This window comes from Toxotes jaculatrix, chromosome 7 (genome assembly GCF_017976425.1).
Source record: "Toxotes jaculatrix isolate fToxJac2 chromosome 7, fToxJac2.pri, whole genome shotgun sequence".
Classification (NCBI taxonomy): Eukaryota; Metazoa; Chordata; class Actinopteri; family Toxotidae; genus Toxotes; species Toxotes jaculatrix.
Genome location: NC_054400.1, coordinates 8,156,270 through 8,176,631, shown reverse-complemented (window position 1 = coordinate 8,176,631; position 20,362 = coordinate 8,156,270). Strand labels below are relative to the sequence as shown.

General features: G+C 40.4%; 2 protein-coding genes across 3 annotated transcripts; both read left to right on the top strand.

Moving 5' to 3' along the window:
• The first annotated feature begins 659 nt into the window (after positions 1 to 659).
• On the top strand, positions 660 to 17,263 carry sept5a (septin 5a). 2 transcript variants are annotated; one of them, XM_041042397.1, is made up of 12 exons: positions 660 to 766; positions 911 to 924; positions 11,658 to 11,748; positions 11,979 to 12,065; positions 12,986 to 13,109; positions 13,238 to 13,372; positions 13,525 to 13,642; positions 13,740 to 13,841; positions 15,120 to 15,216; positions 15,332 to 15,467; positions 15,629 to 15,731; positions 16,057 to 17,263. In XM_041042397.1, the coding sequence occupies exons 1-12, from the start codon at positions 721 to 723 to the stop codon at positions 16,117 to 16,119; spliced, it is 1,116 nt and encodes a 371-aa protein (XP_040898331.1). In that variant the 5' UTR covers positions 660 to 720; the 3' UTR covers positions 16,120 to 17,263. The 2 variants fall into 2 exon arrangements, with proteins under 2 accessions (XP_040898331.1, XP_040898330.1); XM_041042396.1 differs by lacking the exons at positions 660 to 766; positions 911 to 924 and adding an exon at positions 9,472 to 9,857.
• Positions 17,264 to 17,823: 560 nt separating this feature from the next.
• Positions 17,824 to 20,096, top strand: gp1bb (glycoprotein Ib platelet subunit beta). Its single transcript, XM_041042401.1, has 2 exons — positions 17,824 to 17,902; positions 18,820 to 20,096. The coding sequence occupies exon 2, from the start codon at positions 18,833 to 18,835 to the stop codon at positions 19,454 to 19,456; it is 624 nt and encodes a 207-aa protein (XP_040898335.1). The 5' UTR covers positions 17,824 to 17,902; positions 18,820 to 18,832; the 3' UTR covers positions 19,457 to 20,096.
• Positions 20,097 to 20,362: the final 266 nt, after the last annotated feature.

The window sequence follows — 20,362 nt, the reverse complement described above, 5'->3', positions numbered from 1 at the left end:
TAATCCTTTCTGATATGTTCCTTGTTGTCCACCACACAGATAGAGATGGTCCATAGAGAATGGACCAGCACCTGCAGTGTAACACATGGTCACAGCGACTTGCTTCTGTTCATAATATGTATGAGCTCAAGATATTTTTTTTTTCATTTGTGTTCTGTCTTGTTGAAGATTTGTGGGCCTAAATCAACAAAATATCATCATCAAAAAGCCTTCAATATTGCATGTTAATGGCAAAAGTATAGGTAAATAGATCACAAACAACTGGCAAAAGGAAACTTGAGGCTAAGTGCTGAATGCAGCTGTTTGTGTCATAGTCCTGTTGATTTATCAGGTAGATTCTGATGTTTTCTGTGATCAGTCCAATGATTTGCATGAATGTTCACCCACAGTTGTAAGTGACATATATCTGCTGCTTCAAAATCCTGCTTCAAAGCTTACATTTGTTTCTCACTCGATAATGGTGCAAGTTGTGTCTTAAATTAAAAATGCCCTTGGTGTCAGTGAGGCTGATTCTGATCCTAACCCCCGCCACGGCATCCTGTGGGACCCCAGCTTATAGAAGACTCAGCAGTGTGACTGGCTGAATCAGCGAGGAGGAGGGGCTTTCATCTGTCAGCTCAGCCCGCCCTCCTGGTCTCTGTCCGGGGTTTGGAGGCGAAGCGAGGGGCCGCTTTCTGTGAGCCGTCGCTTCGGTGAAATCCAGGGAGGAGAGCGGCCAACATGACGACCAACATCAGGTACAAAAGCCGGATCCCGGTTAAAACAGGTGAGAACGATTTCCGGATTTATTTACAGCCATGTATATATTGAGAATCAGTGCAATGACTGCTTAATGTTTCTGTCTCTCTGGGCGTCGCTCTGCATCCCTGCACCTGCGCTTCCCCCTCATCCCTCCTGTAATGGGCAATAGAGGACAGCACGGAGGTAAGAGACGTCATTTCATCTATTTATTTTGGATTTTTAAGTGCGGTTAAAAAAAATGCATATTTAACATATGGTATTGTCGGAGCACAGCATCGCACCGCGCGGCCTCGGTTGCAGCAGCATCAGCGCTGTTTACGTTTCAGATCTCTCGTATTTGCATGTTTTTTTTTTCCGATTTGCGCGTTTGCCTGACAATTTAATGAGCGCAAGATGCTCTGAGTGCAACCATGCCATCACAGGGTGAGGGCTGATCACCAGACTGACAGGCGTGGTGTGTGTGTGTGTGTGTGTCTGCGGGGGGCGGGGGGGTTAGATTTCATTTTTAGACGCGTATGTGGAGCAGGCCGGCGTCACAAGAGGCGAGCAGCCAACATGGTACCCAAAAGACAGCATCCGTCCTCTCTCCATCCTCTCCATCCTCTCCTCCGTCACTCTCCGCTGTCTGCATAAAAATTAGCGATTATCGGTCAGTGAGTCGACCGATGGGTTGACCTGATTGTCAGCGTAACATCAGCACGGCTCGTGATTACGGTCGCCTTCAGTGAACCCTTCTTCATCGTTGTTCAGCTGAGAAACGCAGCTGCCACATGAGCCTGCAGGGGAGGTCGCGTCTCTGATGACCCCGGCCCTTCCTCCTCTACCTCTTCCTCCCGGCGTATGATGGTGTCCGATGGCAGTAGAAGAGTATGTGTAGAATGTGCTTGGATGATTCAGTGAACCAGATCGTTAATAGGATTAAACTGGTGTCCATCAACAACATGATTCAAGAGTGAGTGAGGCACCAAAAGTCTGAATATTTGGAGATATAAAAATGAAAAAATATATATTTTTTATAGCTCACTGTCATGGTGCAGCTGCTAAAGGTGGAGATCATTTTAATCACTTTTATTATACTACTGGAGAGCTTGTGAATTTCCCTCCAGGCATCAATGAATCTTACATTAACCTCTGATAATACATCATCATTTATTTGTAGATTGTATTTAGATTGATTATCTAAATGAGCAAAATAACTATTAACTAATGCTTTAATATAAATGCAGTACAAGGTATTTGTCTCTGAAATGTAATTGGGCAGAAGTTTAAAGTAAGATAAAATATAAATACTCAAGTTCAAGTATCTCAAAATTATATTTAAGTACACTAGTTTGGTAAATATCCTTAGTGACTTTCCACCACTGTATATACTGCACAACTATCACCACCATCACCTCACCATATTCACATTGTCACAAAGTGACTGACGAAGTGAGGAAATTGAGTTGGTGGCGTTGTATTCTAAATTTCATTAAACCCTGAAACCGAAAATAATAATTTTGAAATCAACTTACCTGGGACAGGTGTTGATGTGCATGATTTGGGCAGGTGTGGAAGAGGCATTTAGATATTTTAATGAAGTAAAAGTAGTAAAACCAAAATGAAGAGATCGTACAGTAGAGAGGTGACAGGAAATGAGGAAAGACAGAACATTCACCATGAACTTGAACTGGGGTCTCTGAGATTACATGGTCTACACCTTAATCCCTTAGGTCGGTGTGTATATATCCTAACATTGTATATTATGTTGCTGAATTATTATTACTGATGAGTCAAAGTATAAGCAGCATTTTGATGTAGTACGTTATCAGTGTGGAGTCTCTGTAGTATTTTGCATTTTTCTTTGCAACAGAGGTGATTCCCATCTCCATATTTGTCCAGTATATAGTCTCCATTGTGAGCTTTGTCCACCTACACTCTTGGCACATGTAAGCTGGTCAGATTTCTTTTCTCCCAGAAATTCACTGTTGGACCAAATCCAGTTGTTGAGATCATTGTGGTCACATGGTATCACCACAGACACACAAATACACACACACAAGCTTATGAGTAGATTGCTTGGAAACCTGGATTAGTACGATTGTTGCAGAGCGGTGTGTGTGCAGATCAAGCATTTCCAATTTGTGCAGAAAGAATTACCTAAAATTACAATTAAAGCAACTGTTGCCCTCCTCGTATAAATATTTATCCACCTCTAAGCACACAGTCATTCACATACAGTTTTTACACCTTGTGAGTTTTTGGCTGTCGTCTGCTCTTCACTTCCACATACTCTACTGCATCTGACACTTTGAGAAAAATATCTCGTATTCTGGACCATCCAGGCTGCGGAGGAGGAGGAGGAGGAGGAGGAGGGAGAGCTGGAAAACACAGTAATCATACTTAGTATGACTGACTGAATGATGAGATCATAACTGTTGAAAGATTTGTACCTGATAATCAATCCTAAATTAATATTTTCACAACACTCCCCTTCCTCTTTCCACAGTTCCCTCCCTCTCATTGCCCCAAATGTTCCCGTCACTTCCTTTTCTGTGATATTGCGTTGCCAGGCAACAGTCTTTTTTAAAATCCATTTTCATCACTTCTCTGATACGAAGGAGTGGACGACACCATCTGACCTACCCACAATCCCGTGTGGTGATTATTCTGCGTGTGGGTGGATATTGACTGTACATTTTTCACCATAGATCAGAAAGTGAATGAGAAAATCACAGTCACAGATTTATCAACAGCTGGGATACGTCAGCTCACGCAGAAGGATCAAACGAGGGATGTAACACCTCTAAAATAAGCATAAAAACATCCTGTCCTACCTGAACCACGTGTAACTGTTTTGACATATACATTTTTCTGAGCACTGCTCATCCTGAATAGTTTGTTCTTGATCTCGGAAATGGCAGTTTCAGTCTCACCACAAGGTCCATAAGTAGCTGTCTAACATCAGATTTTGTTGTCGGAGTTAAGAAACAACTAAGTAAGAATGTTACAGTCATACAGACAGAAGAAAAGTACGACCTGAGCGTATTAAATTGAGACAGGTTTAGTTTTATAGCTTATGAATTCAGATTTTTGTTTGTCTAAGGAAGAATGTGTTATTTTTATCTGCGTTGCAAGAGTGATCAGTCCGCTATTGTTCCTCTTGCTTCTTCTATTTTGTTGGTGGCGTTTTTTCCAATCCACATCAAACATCTAAGAAGGGGAGGTGCTGTACTTTGTGCAGATTGCAATGTCCTCTGAGACAAATTTGTGATTTTGGCCAATATAAACCAAAGTTACTTAAAAAGAAAACCTTGCATTGTTGTGAATATTTCCACATTATCACGCCTCGTTGTCATCTGTCTGAGATGTCACGATTGCCAAGATGAAACAGGTCATTGACACATTGCACACAGATTTCTTACTGCAGCAGCGAGCAGATGTCGAATCAGATGCATTTCCGTCCGTACACGTGTGTCACCTCACTTCAGATACACTCAACCCTGCCCTTTCTCTCCATCTTGGTCTTTAAACACACTCTCGGTGCCACAGATGGGACCTCCACCGTCTCCTGGTGAGGACCAGCTGCAGAGCAGGAATAGGCGCGTCTTGGGGGGTTGGGTGGGGTATTGAAACTGGGGATTTAAACCCCCTGTGGCTCCCGCTCTTGAGCAGAAAAGAAAAGTTGTGAGAAGGAGACAGTGGCTGATCCTAGAAACCTTGATCCTCTTCTTTAATCACTATTTACCTTATTAACAGAAAGTTTTCCCCTAAAAGAAATAGTTTGACATTTTGGGAAATACTGTTTAAGCCACTTTAGGGTTGCAAAGTTATCTTTTTTCTATGTCTGCTTGTTTAAACTCTTCACTGAAACTCTGTAATGTTTACAGAATGACGTATTTAAAAATCCAACTACTTTTTTGGCTGCACCTTTGCAGCAAATTTAAATATTCCATTTACTACATTTTATAAACATTTGCTGGACTTTTTTGGATATCTTTTAGGCTGCACGGCATCAGTTTGTCATGAAGAACCAGGCCACTGCTTGTCGAGGGGCTGATAAAAACACACTAAATATACACCCCTGTATTAGACCTGTCTGTGCAGTCTTTCCACCTCTTAACACAACATATGACACAGTCACAATAATCTTCCTTAAATACATTGAACCCTTAAAAGCATGTAGGATAAGGCTGCCTCTGTCATATTTGAGTGTGTGTTTCTGCCTCCACACGTTTTCTTCCGAGTGTTTTTCCTCCGTGACAGTTGTTACCTTTGTTCCTGTTCAGGTGTTTGAGGAGTTTTCTTCCCTGCAGTGTATTTGTACGCACATACTTTCCTATGGTCATGCTGCAAACATGCATGTAATGCCAGTGTTCCAGTAGAGCTAGAGAGAGAGAGAGAGAGAGTGTGTGTGTGTTACCTTGTACCTGAAGCAGCTCATCTCCTTTTCTTCTCTTATGCTCTGGGTTTTATACATAATAGTGCAGTGCTTGTCTCGTCTCGGCTCTGCTTTTCAAAAAGCTTTTGTAAAGTAACTGGAGGCTGACCCAGATAGTGTGACTCTTAAAAAAATATATTTTTGGTCAACATTGATATGCATGGGATTACAAGTTCTTTGGAAATCAGACCCGTCTGAGCAGTAATCCAATGACACAAATGAGAAGAATTAAAATTATTTCATAACCATTTTTGGTGTAATAAACTGCAAAAAAAAAAAAATCTGAATTAAACTTTTATTTATCACATGCAAAGTCATTTTTTAGAAGACACTGAAATCTTGCATTTAATTCTTATCAAATCATAGAGTTGGTGTTATTCTGTATTTTTAGTGAGCTTGAAAGTTTATTCTTCAGTGCTACTGTGTTGAGTTTTGTGTACGTTGTGTACAGTGACAGCTAAAACTGAGTGGATCGTGTTGGAATTGGAGCTGATTTAGCCGACTGATTCCCTCTGCTAAATGTTCGCGGATACCATTCAAGATTATAGCCACGCTCCCACAAGTGTCCATTGTCAATGAATAGGCGGATGCTAAAACTGGCCTCCGATGGCCAAGTGCCCCTCAGAGAAGCAATTTCATTGTTGCCTGAGCAATTACATGCTGTCAGATTAGCATGTTTAAGAGCCAAGTGCATGAAGGCCCTTGCATCTCCAAGGAGAGAAAACAGAAGAGGAGGGGGGGGGGCATGGGCTCAGGGCCCATTTATGTTGTTTTTAAACCCCTCTCTGTCTGTCTCACCCATCCTCACCCACCCTCACCCATCCTATCACCCCGTATCTCTCCCTCTTACCCTCTCTTGTCTCACTTACTGGTCAACGGGCAGCAGTTTAGAGTAAGCATTCAGGGTTAATGGTGTGAAAGTGTCAGCTGGATGGCAGGGAGATGCAGAGAAGTCATCAGTAAAGGTCACTGCTCTTCACTGCTGCATCGCAGGCCGTCTGGCCGTCTTAAGGCAGGGACACACCACATGGTTTTAAGTTCAGTTTGATCTTAAAAAAAATTAATGACACTCCCATCATGTACTTTGTGTTTAGATCTAATTAAACTAATATGATGAAAATGGTAAACGTTCATCCCTGTCTCCTAGAAATTATGGTTTCTATACAACTAAAGTGCAACAGCAAATACATTTTGTGGAAAAAACATGCAACTGTCTCACCAGAGACTGGGTTTTCTCATCCCAAGTCCCAAACACATTAAGCAATGGGCCCGTCTGAAGTGATCCTGTAGTTTGAACAGTCATGACAGAAATCCTAACTCAGTCTGAAAAAGCCAAATGCTGTCAAATGTGTGATGTTGAGTCTTTTCATGGTGAATTAAGATTTTAAAAGTCTTCTTCAGTCCTACTGTGTGTCTGTGTTGTGGTGTCTTATCACTTGAAACTCCTTGGCAGTGCGGAGTGATGGGTACGCTGCTGGACCGGACTCGTTTGGATTATGTCCTGGATGTATGCGTGTGTTACTGGTTTGTGTGTGTGCACCCTGGCAGCGTGGTAGACTGCTGTGACCTTTTGAGAGTCACTTCCTTTAAGGCCCACAGCTTTTTATGAATTTAGAGGAAGAAGCTCGGTGCTGCCTGCTGTTTGAGTGGCTGATCTCTGGATCTCTGCCTCTGCAGGACCATCCAACATACTGACTGACTCAAATAAACAAACAAACAAAGTCATGGTACATTTAGGCTCTGAAATAATATTATGACAGGGAGGAAGTCACTTCTTCTTGTTGTTATTAAAAGAGCAAAACATTACAAATGATGAATGACATAGTCGGAAAGTGTATTAACCACAATATATAAAGTTATATAATCATGTAAAAGCCAGAGAAAAGAGAGTTTGAAGATGCTTTTAATGTTGCTGCCATGATTCACGTCATTACTCCTGGCTCATGGGTCGTCCTTAATGTTTCCCTGCACCTGCTGCTGTAAATCCTACCTTCCCTCTCTCTCTCTCTGTTTGACCAGCTGGAAGAGGTTTGACAGTGTAGTCACTCTACAGCAGCAAAGTCTGTGTAGCTTTTACGTGACTTTCGTATAATATAAAATTGCAAAACATTATTTTTGTATTTTTAAACTCTGACAGTTTAAGCTCTTTATCCAGATGTTTGGGCAGTGACAGACTGAGGAAATGTTCTGTGTATATTGAGGTTTCGTGAGGTTGACGATGTATGTGTTCACAAATCAAGACTGGTGGGCTGGTGGATTATGATTAAAGATGGAAACAGATAAGGAGATTATGTTTTCACCGGTGTCTGTTGGCTGGTTTGTTTGCTTGCTCCTTCAGCTTCTGTCACATAATGGTGATGAATAGATTTAGTTAAGAAATAATACACTCTGTAGACAAATAAACACATTTAAGTACAGGATGGGTGTCAATGAAGAAGATTATACAAGACACAACCTTTTGGCTTCGCTTAGTTATGAAGGATGTTTAATTGAACATAATTTCTAATTTGACTGGCAAGGATTATTTTTAAACATTTAATTTATATATTTAGTTTTGCCTGTGTGGTTGGTTGTTTGCGTGTGTGTGTGTATGGGAGAAAGGGACAGCTGGCCACTGACAAGGACCGAAGCTGGGGGGTTTAGCTGGGGGGCCATTGTAATACCATTTCAAGACATCTGTTCCTTTCTTCTATTCAGATTGACCCTCCCACACCCCCAACATACACTAACACACTCTTTCATGTCTCTCTACAATGACCTAAACACTCCCTCAAGCATCAGCACCAGAAAACCAGGGTTGTTTCTTCCCTTCACCAGGCATCAGAAAGTCCAGACCATAAGCTTTTAATCTGAGTTGAGTCCTCTGTCTCCCTCCTGTGGTGTGGAGTGGGACTGTCATATCCTGTACGTGGCATCACCGCGGGGTGTGCCTGCTTGGGGAAAGAAAAGAGGAAAAAAATGTTCAGCTCCTTTTATTTCAAAGCGCATTTAGGCTCTGCTGCCCACATCATGTATGAGTCGGACACACCCACGTATACACACACACACCACCGTCACATCTGGAAGCAATCGAGTCCAACCTCTGCCATGAAATATACCTCATTCACCTCTCCACACAGACACAAACACACACACATACACACACACACACACTTGGAGTAACCAGAGGAGACGACACGGTGGCTGATTTCCTTTACATCCTTTTTGTTGCAGTCTAGACCAGTTTTTAAACCAAGGCACCTTCAGCTGAAAATTGTTTTATTTTAATGACAATAACAAAACAAACTGATTGATTGATTGATTGATTGATTGATTGACATGCAGCAAAACGTGAAATGTACTAACATCATTATTAAAGGAATAGGTTGAAATAAACTATACATTAAAATCAGTATGTTAATTATTGCTCAATATATTTTTTTCATTTTACTCAAAATTAAAATGAGTTTATCTTTGTAATCTTAAGCTGTGTCGAGGGTTTAGATGTAGCAGCATGTCTTCTATTTCCTTTTTTATTCCTTTTTTATTTTTGGTTGTGTTCTTTTACTTTTTTGCTGGTCTGCAAAAAAAATAAAAATAAAGATAACTTTTTTTTTTGACTCCTGAGCTAATGAGTTTTATTAAAAATCTAATCAGGTAATTTCATCAGTCACAGGAGCCTTTTTTTTTTTGCAGAACAAGTAGATTTTGCTTTGGATACTTCTGTACATTGACTAGGAGTAGGAATCTGAAAGCAGGATTTTTACTTTTATTGGTACTTTCACTTAAGGATATTAGGATGATACTTCTACTGCTGATTGTTTTTTTTTAATCTGGTGAAATGTAGATAAAAATATATTTTTAAAAAAAGATGAATATGATGCTGAGCCACCTCTGTTCAGAACACACACACAGATCATTCACTAAACATATGGACTGACAAGTTAATTAACTTGATAATCTGATAATCTCTCTCCACAGGCCTGTACTTGCAGGGTTTGTATCTTTATCTGTTGTTTGCAGCTTTTGTCACAGTCAAGTTCAAGCAGGTTCTCTTTTGTTTCATAGGTTTTAACACTGAGGTCAAAAAAGCATCTACACTTTCTGTCTGGCCGTCTGTTCCTTTTCTTTCTGCTGGTCATTTCTCTCAGCACACACTTTTATTTTTCAACTGTCGGAGCTGGGGGAGGGAACACAGGCCGAATGAATGAGTTTCTTTTAGACTTTCGCTTCTTCCATCCCTGCCTTGTTTCCTCCCTCAAATTGCCACCTCTCTCTTACTCCCTCTCTCCATTTCCCTCCCTCTCAGTGAGAATTCCTGCGTACCTGTCTGAACAGGGAGAGTCGGACGGCCATAGGGCAGAGGAAAGAAAGAAATAAGGAAAGAAAGAGAGGGCAGGGAAAAAGGAAAAGAGAATCAAGAGAAAGAAAGTAGGAGGAACAAAAGGTCTCATATTTACAGACCACAAACAAACAGGAATTAGTTGGTTTAGACATCTGGGAACAGAGAGAGAGGGAGTGAGTTTATCAAGGTCTCAAGGCTTCAGATTTGCTGTATCCCGTTCCCCACTGGGCTGTTTTTTTTTTTTAACTTTCTGAGACTCGTGGCTATTTTGGTCTGTCCGTGTCGGAGTGGTTTAGGATGGATGCCATCATGCTGCAAGAAAAACTGGTGGAACGGCTGCTGTGCCCAAGAGTGAGAACGGCCAGACAGAAGGTAAAGATTTGGATTTATGAGAAGAGCTCTGTGCTGAATAGACAAAAAGAGTGGGAAGATATCAGGAAATTTAAAAAAAATACAATGGAAAAATAAAGACAGAGTTCAGAATTAGTTTTAGTAAAGATTAAACATGAAGCCCTTACACCTGTGGACTCGCTGGCAGCATCTTTTTGATGTTATCGCTGCTTTTCTGTGGAGGCGTTTGAGTTCACTTTGCTCTTGTGCCATTTCTACATAGTGGCAGATTTACTGCTGAGATGATTTATGCTTTCTCCAAGCATTTTTTTGGTAATCATTACTCATTGATTTATATGCAGCTTTCCTCATTCTCACTCCTCTGGCTCTTTGGCAAGTGTGTCTGTCATGCACTGATTGCACCACCTGTGGTTTTTTGTGTGAATGTGTGTGTGTGTGTGCTTTTATAAATGTGATCCTCTGCCGAGGGGCTTTCGGAAATGCCTGTGACAAGTTATGACAGCGAGTGAGGACGCTGACTGCGTGTTTGACTCGTGTGTTTGCAGAGTTAAAAAAGAGCTTTTCAGGTCTGTTGAATGCAGCGTCTGTCTGTGTGTGAATGCTCTCTGCGGGGCCTCGAGTGTGTATTTATATCTACACATGTCAGCACATAGTATTGTAGGGTAAGGATGATGTTCTGCCAGATGCAGCAGAGAAGACCTGTAGGACTGAGAACTACTGTCTAGCACAGTGAGAGCCTGCTATCCCGTGGTTCTCTTTGTGTTTCTCAGAGAGATTTAGTGGAAAATCTGAGACGCTGGTTATTCTCAGCTGCTCAGAGAGGAATGCTGTGCACGTGTTTTTCCGTGCAGTTGTAGATTTTCTGTATTATAGACCCAGTCTGTCTGGTGTGGTGATTTTATAGCACCAGACGCTGCCAGATCCATTTTGTCTTCACATTAAAAATCCTCAGAGCCCTCTCACACTTATTTGGTGTCTACTTCTATTTTTAAGCTGCTGGGTTTTACTGCTTTATTGTAGAGTTGAAACAATTAGTTAAATTAATTGGTAACTTTTTTTATAATAAAATAATTGTTTAAATTAAATAATTTTTGAAGCAAAGTAGTAGTGCAAGAAATACTTTTCACTTAAGCGTGTGTACAAACACTCTGTTAAAAGTAAAAATCCTGCATTCAGTAGTTTTACATAAGGAAAATTATAAAAGTATTAGCTTCAAAATATAGTACCAAATGGAGAAATACTCCTCATGCAAAGTAACTAGTAACTAAAGTAATCAAACAAATGTAGTGCAGGAGAAGTATAATCTAGCGGAGTACCTGAAAATTGTTCTTAAGTACAGTTTTTGCTTATAGTAAATGCATTTATTTGTCTCACATCACTGGTCTTTTCTGATAGTAAACTAAATATTTTTGACTTTGTACTGGCGGTCAAACAAAACGAGCAATGTCATCCAAACTATAATTTCAAGCCGCAGTTGTTTTTATTATCGATTATCCTGCCAATTATTTGTCCTGTGAATGGAATAATGTCAGAAAAATGTTTCTCACGTTTTATCAGACTCAAAGATGTTCAATTAACTATCACATGATATAAAGAAAAGCTGCAAATCTTCTAGAAAATGTTCTGACTGAAAAATGGCTGAAAAACTAAAGCAGTTATCAAAATAACTGCCAATTGTTTTTCTGCTTCAGCTCTACAGTAACCGTCAGATAAACTGATAATAAAATCCCTGCATCAGTGATATTTTTGTTCACAGAGCACTAATTCATACTAAGCACCTCTTCATTCTTCTTCTTCTTTGTGTCTTTTCTTCTGTCCCAGGAGAAACAGTATGTGGGTTTTGCGACTCTGCCCAACCAGGTCCACAGGAAGTCTGTGAAGAAAGGCTTCGACTTCACACTGATGGTGGCAGGTGAGTTTGTAGTAGACTGTGCAAACATGACAGCAAACCTTTGTTAAAGTTGCTTTAGAGAGGTGTTGATTTAACATTATAGTCATTTTGGAGAGGTGTTTCTAATATTTAGCCTATCCTCACTGATAGAAATGTGGTTGACAAAATATTAAAAACAATATAATTCAACAGAAAAACAAACTACAGCCTCTAAACTTACACTATAATGATCGGCCTATGTGTTTTTTCAGGGGAGTCTGGTATGGGTAAATCCACCCTGGTCAACAGCCTGTTCCTCACAGACCTCTACAAAGACAGGAAGTTGCTGAATGCTGAAGGTGAGTATTCACGCTATTTATTATCTCTCTGTATCAGTCATAGTGAATGCACTGCTCTGTCAAGAAGAGTCCTCTGAGGTTTGGTATTTATGCAACGCAGACCAACATCTGTCTTACATTTAATGAGCAATGTCTGCGTAGCCATGGCCTGATATATTGTATTCCTGTGCCATAGAGCTCCATTGTTTTTTATAAACTGTTAAAACCACGTCTGGGTGACATGTTCCTTCATTACTATGAACATGGGTTATGCAGTTTATTCTGTAGTTCTGTCCCATTTAATACATACCTGTATTCATATACCCTATGTGTGTTTCAGAGTGAGTAATAATAATAATGTAGTTTTGAGGGATAGGGAAATATCCAGTTATGCAACCTAAGTGTTACTCAGTCGTATATTTTAGCATTTCTTGCAATTTATTTTGTAATTTGAGGTATCTTGTGCTACCTTTGTAATATAGTAACATATATCACAGTAACTAGTTTGTGCGGTCTGTGTGGTGCAACCTGTTTTTATTTAGTTAAGCGTGAACATGTTATAACAAGTTTGAACTTATGAACAGCTGGTGCAACTGCCTCCAGAGCTCCGAACGTGTATTAATCTATCACTAAAAATTTTCCCTGAGAAATACTTTATTTAGTCCTGTTTGAGTAATGTTTGCTGAAAACTACAGTGCCTTCCTGATTTAAAATTAAAGTATATATTCATGACCTGTTAACTGCCTGACCTATTATTAAAAATGTATAGCTTCAGTAAGGAGCTTAGAGCTACAGACAGGGTGTGGAAGTTAGAAAGCACTGAGACACAACTTTTTCACCATTCACTGGCTTGTTCAACATTATCCCTGATCCGCTTTTTCAGCTCCTCTTTCTCCCTGTCACTAACTTTCCTACTCCTTCTCTGTGCCATCACTCTTCAGAGCGCATCAACCAAACAGTGGAAATCATCAAACACACCGTGGACATCGAGGAAAAAGGAGTCAAGCTCAAACTGACCATCGTAGACACACCGGGGTTCGGAGATGCTGTCAACAACAACGAGTGGTGAGCTGGAAGACCTGCTGGTCTTGTGCACGTGTGACTGATTCAGCCTGCTCGCTTGAATTCACAGCGCCTGGAGGAGCTGCTAATGTAATCTGCGCTGTGTGTGTGTTTGTCTGTCTGTGTCCTAGCTGGAAGCCGATCACAGACTACATAGATCAGCAGTTTGAGCAATACTTCAGGGATGAGAGTGGGCTGAACAGAAAGAACATCCAGGACAACAGAGTCCACTGCTGTCTCTATTTCATCCCTCCATTTGGGCATGGGTAATAACACACACACACGCACTCACACACACACACACAAACACTGAGGACACTCATTGACATAATACATTTCCTAACCTAAAGCCTAAAACCATGTCTTAACCCTCAAGCAGTTGAAGATGTCCTCACTCACCCTGGTTTTCTCTCCACAGGCTGCGTCCGGTGGACGTTGAGTTCATGAAGGCTCTTCATGAAAAAGTTAACATAATTCCACTTATTGCGAAAGCTGACTGCCTCACGCCCAATGAGATAAAGAAGCTCAAAGACCGAGTGGGTGCCAGTGAATCTGAAACGTTTGCCGTGTGGGGTCTGTTCACTGTAACATTTATTCTTATTTGTCTTTTTGTGTGCGAATGTGTCCGTCTAGATACGAGAGGAAATAGACAAGTTTGGGATCAAAGTGTACCAGTTCCCTGAATGTGACTCTGATGAGGATGAAGAGTTTAAACAACTTGACAAAGAGCTGAAGGTGAGTTTGGAGACTCATTGCACTGCAACTTGATATCGTTTTTTAATTCTCTGCTCTGTGTGAAGCTTTTTGTAACTTGAGTTGAAGAGTGCTCTGCAAATGAAGATTATTATCTTTTATAGTTGATGGAATTAAGATTTATATATGAAATGATATGACTCTGCATTGGCATCAACCTCATTGTGATGTTAGTAGATGTATTAGCTTAAAGGTTCAGTTCACCCAAGAAAGTGAATGGGAAAGTTTGTTCTTGAGCTTTTAAATCAAGTTGAACAAAACCATCTTAACTCAAGTTCCTTACTAGCTTTTTCAAGAGCTTTCAGCCCACGGTCTTTCTCAGCGGGCCATCAATCCAGCCTATAATAGTACTAAACCTCATGAACCCTAGTCTCTATTCAAAGAGTGCCATCCATGGATCAAGGATTAAGGAAGATCATGAGATGAGATGGAAGATTTTTTCATATCTGGACATGCAGATAGTTTTCAGTTTTACATGCTGAGATAAGATATCTGCCTCTAAATATTTGTACATCCCCCTCAATACAGTGGAGGTGAGCAGTGTTTTTTTGCTCCTCACATGTGAAAACTGAACGGAAACGTGTCATTGCAGAAACAATGTCCCCATTACACTGGATAATCCACAAGCTTCACTGTGAGCCACTATTATCTGGATTTAACCTTTGGTAGAAAGCAGTTGTTGTGAAAACTGTTACACACAGCGAGGTCTGTGGATTATACAGAATAAAGGCTTCAGTATGTTTCACATCACGTACTGTATGTCCTGCCATTTGCAAAGGTGAAAGTGTTTACATGTGTTCTTAATGGCCTCAATCAAAGACAGGACAAAGACAGGCCGTCACAGCATCCTCCAGACGGCATACAGTTCGAATTCGCTCCAAGATTTCGAAGTGTTTTGTGTGTCTTTGCAGTCTCCTTGCAATTAATTGTGCAAACAAGTTTTTATAATTTGGGTGAACTGACGTTTTAACATCTGTGTGCTCTTAAACTGAAGCATAGCAGCAGCTCAGAGACGATAACTATGGGCTTGTGGCATGAATCCACTGATCAGCTGGGAAAATCATTGCAGGGAAAATAAACAACAAACAGTCTTTGACGAGTCTTAACAGTTAGAGTCACGCCTCTTTTTGAGCTGCTCAGTGTCCTTTTGTGAATGTGTATAACTCTGTGAAGATGTATCAGGGCACTGCATGCTCAGTCAGCTTTCTCTGGGCAGATAAGGGTTGAACAAACAACCCACCCTCATGTCTGTGTGTGCAGGAGTGCACCCCGTTTGCTGTGATTGGCAGTAATACAGTAGTGGAGGCTCGAGGGCAGAGAGTGAGAGGAAGACTGTACCCGTGGGGAATTGTCGAAGGTAATTTCACATATCATCTATCTGTGCAGCTGCCATCAGCCTGTATAAAACACAAGACACGGTTTGATGGTCATAACATGGATTCATAAATAAATGTACTCATTTCTTTGGTCAGTGGAGAACCAGTCGCACTGTGACTTTGTGAAACTGAGGAACATGCTGATTCGTTCGCACATGCACGACCTGAAAGACGTAACCTGCGACGTCCACTACGAAAACTACAGAGCACAGTGCATACAGGAGATGACCAGGTATGTGTGAACAGAGGAGTCTGCTGAGAAATGAAAATGTGTGGCAGGGTGAAATGTTTTGTAAACATTCAGATAACTGCTGATGTTTACAGATTTCAGTACTGATTTGTTTGTGCCCCCCCTTCCTCTTCTTCTTATTCTTCTTCTTCTTTTTCTTTCAGTAAACTGGCTCAGGATAACCGCATGGAGAGTCCCATCCCCATCCTGCCACTGTCCACTCCAGATGTGGACACTGAGAAACTAATCAAAATGAAAGATGAGGAGGTATTGAAGCATTGTTGGTTGTTTCGACAGATAACTCCTTTTAGTACCCTTTTGTCTGTAATCAAAAGAGTCGAAGAGCAGTAACCTTTTTAATTAATTTAATTCAAATAAAAAAATTCAAAGAGGGTCTTAAAAAGATTTTTTTTAAAGTTTCTTCTTCTTAAATAAAGATGTGAGGCATGAAATATCTTCTCATGTACAAAGAGATACCTCATCACCCAAAACACCGACACTAGCGTTCGTCCAAATCCTACTGTTAACTCTTTAAACCAGTCAGGATTCATTTGCATGATTTAACCCTCCAAACGTTCATCTCTGCCTGCAGCTGAAGAGGATGCAGGAGATGCTGAATAAGATGCAGCAGCAGATGCATGAGAAAGACCAGTGACATCACCCCAGAGCTGAGCTGTGCTGCAGCACCACCTGCTGTTTGTCCCCCCGAACGACAGTGAGACCTTCAGACATTGAACATCGTGTCGTGTCTTAGTGGCAACTCTGGCTGTACATTTCTCTTCAGTTTGGTGCTTTGTATAGTTTGTCTGCCTGGAGGGTTGTTTGTCAGAGGGTGTTGGTTTTTTTTTTTTTATGAAATGATCAGCTTGCCCACTTTGAGCCCTCCCTCTGTCGTTTAACAGTCTTAACATATATAATGTTAATGCGTAATTTAAATTACTACTCAGTGTATCTAATTTATAAATTCAATGCTTAACTTTTTGGATATTCTGCCAGGGTATGAATGTGTGTGTTATGAGATGTTTTGTAAAGAAATTTAGGTCGTTGGTGATGTTTAGATTTGAACGTGGATCTTGTTTTTTATTTTATCTTTGAGAGTGTGTGTTTGGGTGAGTGAGTGTGTGTATTTCATGAAATTTACCTTGATATAACCAGGTATCCGTCCATAAAACTCCCGTTTGTTTGACAAGGGTGCCACAGTGACTTTACTTTTAAAACCCAACTTTTGCTCTTGTTTATTTGCTCTCTGGTCCTCATAAATATCTTCATGTAACATTTTTTTTTCTTTTTACATATGGCAAGTCAAAATATCCTCTTCCAGCATTTTTTATATGTGCTGGCTGAGCTGAAAATGCACTTATTGCCAGTGGCTAACTGTGAATGGAGAGCCTTTGACATAATGAGAGGGTTGGTGCATGTGCAAGCATGCTGCCATTACTCATATCCGCTAAATGCTGTGGACCTATTTTTACTGCTTTATAGCTGATGCCCTGTGCTTGTATTAAAATGCATCATGATCTACAGTATGCTTTGCTACCACTATGAGATGGTAAAAACAGATCAGTAATGAGGAACAAATGCTGTGTTTATGCTTCAGTTTTAAATTTCTATCCTTGGAAGTGAAGACGTGTATCCTGTTTATGAGTTAAGATTGTTTGAGCGTGTGTTTGTGTGTGTGAATGTGTGTGCGTGTAGACACCGCTGATGCTGAGGAGCAGTACATATTTTGCCTGAAGGCTGTGAGCTCAGCCTGTGCCCCATTTATATAAAGGTATGAGTCTTGAATAAACTCTGGTTTCTCGTCAGTCTGTCTTCGATGCCTGTACATTGTCTCTCTGGTGATTATGGAGTTGTACATGAAATTCCAGTAAGCACATCATGACTTCCTCTGTCACCTCCGGATGTCAAAGTCTCAAACTGCTGAGCTCAGAGCTGGAACTGCTGCAAAAACATTATCTGCTGATTCATGTTTATCTCCCGCAGACATTCTTCCTCTGCACTGCACAAGGCATCTTCTCTCTGCCAGTCAGAGAGAAAGAACTGTACAGTACAGTTTTGAGATACTTGTAGTTTACTTGTATTTATTTATTATTTTCATTTTTCACCACTTTATACTTCTACTCCATTACAGTCCAGAAGCCAATATCCTACTTTTTATTCCACTATATTTACTTTGCTGATTCAGATTATTTATGAAAAATATAATCTACAAATAAATAGAAAATTATTTTGAAGCCAAGGACCCGTGAGTGAAAGAGCTACCAAGACACTCTCCATGTCCTTGTGCGAGTGTACCATACGTGTGTGTGCAGGCATCTATGTGCATTCATATTTGACAGTGGTCTTTATCAGTGAGTGTCAGCTGGTAGTAACACACTCACTATCTCTCAGAGCGACAGTAAGAAACAGTCCTCGGCTGAAGACACGGAGCATTGACGGTAAATCCCTCTGACCTTATTAAGACTTTTCTGTTCTGTTGCTTTCATTATATTGTTTACATTTAAAACAGGATTTCTTGCTCTCAAAGTATCCTGGCAGTTAGAAAGCCGTGAAGTTGCTGTATAGACTGTGTTTAATAGTAAACTACTGGTAAACTAAGAATTAGTTTTAGTTAATTCAGTAGTTCATCACATGTTATGTCACGTTTATTGGTATAAAATCTGTATGAAAATTGCCATAAATAATATATTAATTTAAGACAATTTGTCCAGTGTGCAGTGATATATATAAGGCATGTAACTGTAGTGGTGCACTTTACAATCTACGCAGAGTGACCAGTACACTTAAAAAATCTGCACACTCTATTACACTAACAGTGTAATAATACAATAAACTACCACAACACAAAAAAAAAATACAGCCCTACAACTTACCACCGAGGTGAATCAGTGCCTCTTGACATAAAAGTAAAAACTGTAAAGTTTCACAGAGATGGTAAACACACAGGACTCATGTTGGATTGCAGTTTCTATTTTCTTGTCATTTTAGACCTATACAACTGTTGAAAAACATTACACATTCAAGATGAGAAGATTTTATTAATCTCCACAAAGATGTACTGGGTATCATCATATTCATATTTGTCAGTGTTTAGAGAACACGCGACCAGTGTTAAATTTTGCTATATTTATTTTTCCTTGCATTCCTTCCAGTAACAGCTGAGTGATCTTTTTGTTGAGGCCTTAAATCAATACTATACAGTGAAGAACCAGACAGTAAATGTGGGAGTAGATTCAGTAGTGTTATTGTGCCTTAATATGGTATCTGCCAAAAACAAACACTTTCCCTCAAGACATATAAAGAGAAGTGGCTGCTCAGTCTAAGGTGACTTATATGAATGTCCTGTCCTCTCCAGTGACTGTGGAACTATGAAGGGACTCCTGTTCCTGTTTCTGTTCCTCTTGTTTGGAGGTCAGAGGTCATCAGCATGCCCTCGCTTTTGCACCTGTCATGGCGGTCGGGTGGATTGCAGCCACAGGTCTCTCACCTCCTCTTCACTGCCTACTAGTTTCCCTGCTGGGACCACTGAGCTCCATCTCCACAGCAACAAGCTGACCACCCTCCCCAATGGGCTCCTGGATGATTTGACCTCCCTCCGCTCTGTCTCCCTTCATGGCAACCCCTGGGCATGTGACTGTGGCGTCCTCTACCTGCGAGCCTGGCTGCTGCGTCAGCCCGCCGGCCTCACATCACACCTGGGAGTCAACTGCAGCTCCCCACCTGGCTTGAGAGGGCGGCTGGTGGTGTATTTAACTGAGGAGGAGGTCCTGGAATCCTGCCACTACTGGTACTGTGACCTGGCTTTGGTCTCACAGGTGTGTCTGTTTGTGTTTGTGGTGGTGCAAGTGATTCTGCTGGTGGCTGTCATCGTGTTCCTGAAGAGGTTCGAGAGGCTGTCCAAAGAGGCGAGGAGAACCACAGAGGAGAGCTTCACAGCTGGGGATGGTCAGCGGGAGAACGAGTACACACCTATAAAGGACAGCAGCATCTGAGATGGAAAATGACTGTTAGATTCAAAATGAGATAAAGAGCCTTTACTCATGAGAGAAAATGGTGGTCACATGCTTTTGTGTGTCAGAATATCATTTCAAAGTAAATTTACATATGGACAATAAAGTCTATGCACTTGTACTCACTGCACTCACTCCCAGTTTATTTACTTTCAGTCACATGTCAAATATGATAAGCCGCTTTCTACATTGACCAAACCCCACATGGTTGAAATAGCAAATGTAACTTTTCTTTCCTCAGAGGCTCATGTGGTTGAAGAGAATAAAATTAGCACTTTGATATGCTTTATTTGTGGATGTCTGCAACTAAGAATAATTTCAACTGAAGAGTGAATGTGAAATGGTTATGTCTGAAGTACTTTATGTTGTACCTTATGTTTTCATGTCTGAAGCTGGCTATTTTATATGTTTTTCTAATGGCATTATATTTTAATGTTTATTTCAGATGTAAAATTTTGCCATTTTCTATAAATATATTTTGTTGGATGAAAAAAATCACAAATAATTTAGATTTCGCCATGTTTATGCCAGTTTCCCAAACAATTTCAGCTATTTATTTTCTGATGTTTTAAACACAGAACCAATGTGAAAGGTTTAATTAAAATCACAGTGTATGGCAATACTGTATGTTTTTGTTTTGTTTTAACACATTTTCTTAATCGATTTTATTGCATTCTGGACTAGATTAATAAAGATATAATTGAAAAGTTGTGCACAAAATGTATTTTATTAATGGAAATCTTAATTGAAGAGTTTTTTCCACTATGGTTTTTCCTTAAGGCTTGTCCTTAAACTATGTTTAATAGACAGTGCAGTACGTATAACACACCAAATACAAGATGGTAGGTATGAGGATGATTTTTCTCATGTGCGGTTTTTAGTGCGGAA

Coding starts and splice junctions, on each gene's coding strand:
- sept5a (XM_041042396.1), top strand. CDS start 9,783: ATGGATGCCATCATGCTGCAAGAAAAACTGGTGGAACGGCTGCTGTGC. Junction 9,858..11,657: donor TGAGAACGGCCAGACAGAAG/GTAAAGATTTGG, acceptor CTTCTGTCCCAG/GAGAAACAGTATGTGGGTTT. Junction 15,468..15,628: donor TGCATACAGGAGATGACCAG/GTATGTGTGAAC, acceptor TTTTTCTTTCAG/TAAACTGGCTCAGGATAACC.
- gp1bb (XM_041042401.1), top strand. CDS start 18,833: ATGAAGGGACTCCTGTTCCTGTTTCTGTTCCTCTTGTTTGGAGGTCAG.